The 5482-nt window shown below is 40.9% G+C and overlaps 1 protein-coding gene across 1 annotated transcript in view; it reads right to left on the bottom strand.

The window, feature by feature from the left end:
* Nucleotides 1-5179: 5179 nt before the first annotated feature.
* SYNJ2BP (synaptojanin 2 binding protein) overlaps nt 5180-5482 on the bottom strand; it is a gene marked incomplete at its 5' end in the record, with an annotated part of 3600 nt that continues 3297 nt past the window's right edge. Inside the window, one exon of the mRNA XM_009864535.1 lies at nt 5180-5482. Within this exon, the coding sequence (XP_009862837.1) occupies nt 5341-5482 (142 nt within the window).

Here is a 5482-nt window from a genome sequence, read left to right as displayed (position 1 = left end):
CAGCAGTCGCAAAGTGGTCTCCCTGAAGCAGCATTTCAACTACACTTGGTGGGGTAGGGACTTTTAGCCACAGCCACAAAAGTCCATTTGCTGGATTGTGTTTGGTTTTATTTACCAGCTTCATACCAGAGCCTCAGCTGGATCAGCGCTCTTACAACCTCCATTTAAGATTTTTGTAAGTATTTGTACACTACAGACAAATTCAGTAGCAAAAAAGGAAAACACCAGCAGTTCAAAGAAGATTAATTACAGCTTGTCAAGCAGGAAGAACTTGAATATACAGTGGGGAAAGCTTTTTCCTCCTCATCCCAGCATGTCTAAGCATTCAAACAAGAACATTTGAAGTCCTGTTTCAACCACTGAGTGAAATGCAGTGAAGCCCATAAACCATCGCGCTATATAATTTTGGTACAGATTCAAACACTCCCTTTTAATTACCATTAGAAAGTTAAGGGTTTGACCACATTCCTTGGCAATGCCTACGCAACACTTCCTCAGCGGATTATAGTTAACTGGCAAAGCTGGTACCACTCCCAGGGAAAAAAAAACAATTTTAGAAAGAGGGAAGTGAAAAAAGCGCTAAGTATTACAATTCTTTTAATATTTCACCAGCTAAGCAAGTAATTTCTTTTACATAGTCATCAGTTCCACCTGGGAATCTCCACAGTAACTTAACACCAGATTGCTAGTATCTCAATCATTCTAGATTTAAAGAACACTTTTAAAAGCACAAGCATTTTCCTGCACTAACGAATGTTAACCACAGAAACATCTAACTTGGATTATTTCCTATTTAATAGCTTGATATTCTTCAGTTAATGTCAGCAATCTACCTTGAAAACTATCCACAAACTCTAAATTTTAAGTGATTCAGGGAAACAGAGTTTCTAGTGTATTTGTATCAATGTTATTAACATCCAGAGTAGCTCCGATGGTTCACCAAGTGTTTATTACTAGTTAGACTAAAGTAGATGAAGCAGTTGGCTGTGTCAAAGATGAAAAAGCAGGCTTATACCTTATGCTGCAGAAAATGCTGTGTTTAAATCAGCTGGCCCCAGTTGTGTTCCCCAAACACCCTGCCCCCGATGCAAGCAGTCCTACTGAACCAGGTTCAACCATCCTTTCTTTTAAATGAGTTTGCCTAAAGCTAGTCATGAGGAAAACCCTGAGGGCAAAGGTACAGTTGAGGCCCTCCTTCAGGCTCCGCCATGCCAACCTTCTCTCTGTGACATGGTCCCACTAGGAAGTGATTTGCTCTTCCCTTCGACCCAAATAGAGGAAAATTACTTCCATGGTTAGATCCACATCAATAAATTAGGAAACAGGACAGAAGGAAGAACAGCTCCTAAAGATCATCTGACCAGATTATTACCCTTGTATCAACTTCTGCCAGCAAGAGAACAGATGAAGTCTACTGACCACTTAGATGTAATCTACTTGGTACTAAGGACCCGATAATCAGGAGATACCAAGTTACTGAAAAATCATAACCATGGGGGAAAGTTGCCTCTGTACCAAACTCCATTCAATATCTTCACCAACAATCTGGCAGAAGAGAAAACCAGCACTGCTGAAGATAGTGGACTGATAAACAACAGAGCAGAGAAGGCAAAGATTAACCTGGGACTGTCAGCATGCACAGCTAGTAGAGCAGGAGATGCCATCAGTGAACAAAATGCAAAGTCAGACACCTTCACCCGCACCACGCAGGTCACATCAGGCGTGGACAAGGATTTAGAAGTCAGAATATACAGACACTTAACACTTGTTTCTAATGTCATGCCATGACCAAAAAGGGTTGCTTTTTTGATCTGCACACTGGAATGAAAAGAATTTACCTCTCACGTGGCAACAGTGTTGAATCTGTGGTTTAGAGATTCCTTAGGGCACTCAAGAAAGCAAATGAAGAGAGGAAAAGCTGTATACCATTTCTAAGAGTTTTGTAGAAGTTATTTTTAAAAATCCAGTTCTTGGCTTAAATTTGCTTTGCACATGCCCACATCTTCACTAAGGAGAGTCTGTTGACAAAAATGAGGTGGAAAATTCCTCCTATATGGCACTGGCATGCTCAACAGTGAGATTCCACACGTGGCTGGGGAGTCTAGATTTTACAAAACAATACAGAAATACCGGCAAGGGTGCAGAAAGTCACAGAAACTACTCCAAGAGAGAAAGCATCTTACATTGAGAATCTTAAATGGCTCAGCTGGCTTAATTTCTTAAAAATAACGTGAGAGGTAAGGCAGTTACAACACATAAATAACCTCAGAGGGAGGGACTATCAATTCATAGAGGCCTCTTTAATCTAGCACAGAACAACCTAACAAACAAGTTGCTGGAACCTAAAGGCAAACTGAGAGCAAGGCACCTTCCCTTCCCACACTTGCCTTCCTAGTTCTTTTTAATTAAGTGCGAGAAGTAGTGCATCTTCCTATCTTCAGATCAAGTCTGGCTGCTCTTTCTCGTTCTTATGTCCAAGTCAAATACATATATAACTAGCACACACAGTTCTGTGAGACACAAATGCCTAGAATATACAGGACGTCAGACCAGATGGATTTGTCTTTAAACCATGGATATGAAAACCCAGGCTTCAGCAGGTCAGTAAGTTCACAGTAAGGTTGAGGGAACAGATGAGAACAACATGGGGATTTAAAAGTTTCAGATACCCTCAGTATTAATGGCAAGTGAGTTCTCAGAAAAAAAAAACAACCCAAAACAACCAAAACCAAACTTACAAATTACAGTTAGGATGCTTGTTATGTTTATCTTCAAGACTTCAACTTGTAACAGAAGCTAAAACTTTCTCCCATTGTTTGCATTTACAAGGTGTCCCCATTAGGTGTTTTTATTAATTCACTTCTTCCACAGTGACTGAAAATGCACCTACAGTATTCAGTGTAAAGATGAAACTCAAAGCTACAGAAACCACGTGGTGGAAAAGACTTTGGAAAACACACAGGGTTTAGATGAGACAGTCCAGCTGCTAGGAAAAAGTAATGAGCCACAGCTCATAGGAGAGTTTGGGGTTGAGGTATATTTTCCACAAGGATTTTGTCAATAGATGGCATAAGAAGCAGCTGCGGATTGGAAAATTAACTGTTTGGCACGCCTCAGGCACTGGTTTGAAGGCAGCAGACACAGAAAGGTGTTCCTGAGGGTTAGACTGGATGGTTTAAATTCTGAGAAAAAAACTACTACCCAGACTTCTGGAAAAGCCACTGAGTTAGTTAATGCTGCAGTATTATAATTTCTCAGTAATTGTGAAAAGAAATCCAAAGGAATGATATGCACCAGAAGGGCCTTTTCTTGCTCAGTAAGCCACATCAATTACCTGGGCATTAGATATAATAATCCCACCATAATCAACTGCCTGCAACACAGATGGCAATCATGCCTGAACTGCACCAAAATCCTAAACTTTTAAGGTTAAAAACAAAAAAAAACAAAACAAAAAACCAACAACCCAAAGGCTTTGCTTTCTCTGCTTATTTTGATGGGAAATGAGTAAAACTAACCACTCCCTTCCATGAATCCTTACCCTCCTAGCCTGTCCCACATACTCCCTCTCATAGAAACTCAACACAGGCAAGGGCTAAACAAGAGGATTGTTCCAGATGGACATTTTTTCTGACTGTCCGCATCCTGATTTTGATGGCTGTGACACAATGACATCCACTGCCAACCCTCCGCCCTAATACAAAAGTCCAGGCCATCCACCACCAACACACGATCACCAAACCTCAAGTCAATTCCCACCTCAGAACACGGAGAAAAATTCCCCGTTTCCTCTTCCCCTTACACCAGAGCAGTTTATAGAGCAAAGCAAGATTCATGTGGTCTAAATGCACTGAAACTCCGCTGTGATTTAGGACTGTCACATGTAACAGGATACCATTTCTGCTGCCAGCAGAGAGTAGAAAGACAGCCCTGAGCAAACATACAATTTCAAACGCATTAGCAACGCTCTGCTAGAATAAAAAAGAAGGGAGGCAAGTAAAGCACCAAGACACCAGTTTTTCTTTGTTTGAATATATATATTGCATATCTGAATTTTTTTTTGGCATCATACAGACTGGACCATGCATTTTACTTTTTATTTAAAAAACCAACAAAACACATTGATTTCTTGGAAACAAGAGAAACAGGTCTTGGCCCACAGAGCTCTTCAGCTGGGGCATTTAAAACAATTCAAATCACAGTGAGGACATGAGACCTTGCAGGTGAATTCAGCAACACGCTTTCCAAAGCAAGGGTCTCTCCCTTTGGTGTTACTTGCTAAGCCTTACACCTGAACATCACATCAGTCTTCACAAACAAGCAATAGTCAGGATGATCCCAGTCTGCTCTCAGCTTCTCCCTTTCAATCATCATAAGATTTTCTGACTGCAGAGAACAAGTTAGATGCTACAGAAAACTTTATCAAGTATTCTCCAACCAAAAAAGCAACCCCTAAGCCAGACCTTTAACCTGAGTGATGCAGACTTCAACCTACTTGATGGATGGAGGGACTATCACTTCATTATCCATTTATAGACTCTTCTGTAACTTCAGCATGCCCAACTCTCTTGCCACTGCTTATCCTTGCAATTCAGTTGTCTGCCTGCCTCTCTCTGGTATGCTAACATCTTGTGGAAAGCTTTCTCTTACAACTCTGACCCAAGAATGAGCAGTCATTCTGACAATGGAAGTGTTTTTCTAGCAGCAGGCTTTCTTCTGTCTTTCCAGAACCAGTAGAATAACTCACCAATATTGCATATTAACCTTTAATCAGCAGCTACACTGAAAACTTTACCTGTGAAAACATAGATTAGATCTTATACATTTTTCTTAAGGCATTTATTTAACAACAACCAACAAAAATCCAATGGAAAAAATAACATACCCTCCACATTACTTGTCTTTATTCACGGTTTAGACAGGGATCATTAATTCAAGACAAATTCAGTGAAAACAAGGCAAAGCCTCTGGTAAATGCTTTTGATTTAAAACCATCCCAATCCACTCCCCTTAACCAAAACCCACATCTTAAAACATGGAATAGATAAGTGTGTTTGAAAGTTCATGGTGCAAAACAGGGGGGGACCGCAAAATCTCCTCAGACTAGTCAAAAACACAGCTATCCCATTTGTATACGTGAACACAGTCGTCTCCCTTCCCTTTTTCCTCTGCTTCCATCCACCTGGCAACAAAATCAATACATAAAGAACAGCAGCAGCAGCTTTACGATAGGCAATGATCTTTTTTTGACATCAGTCTGTGATAAGATCGTTGATTCTCTATCTTCAAATTACATCGTAGCTGTGTAAAAGACGCAGTGATATCCAAAACGTGGGCTCTTCACATCCGCTGTCGATACCTCAGCAAGATCCAGGCTGCTGCCGCAGCAAGCGCCAGGCCTGGCACAAGAATGGCTGCTAGGGGAAGCCCACCTGATTCTCCATCACCTTGATGACCCACAGGGCCATTTTGTGGCTGCAAC

Source organism: Apaloderma vittatum, unplaced genomic scaffold, assembly GCF_000703405.1.
Source record: "Apaloderma vittatum isolate BGI_N311 unplaced genomic scaffold, ASM70340v1 scaffold12832, whole genome shotgun sequence".
Classification (NCBI taxonomy): Eukaryota; Metazoa; Chordata; class Aves; order Trogoniformes; family Trogonidae; genus Apaloderma; species Apaloderma vittatum.
The sequence above is the reverse complement of the archived record's forward strand: the minus strand, read 5'-3'. Positions and strand labels throughout refer to the sequence as shown.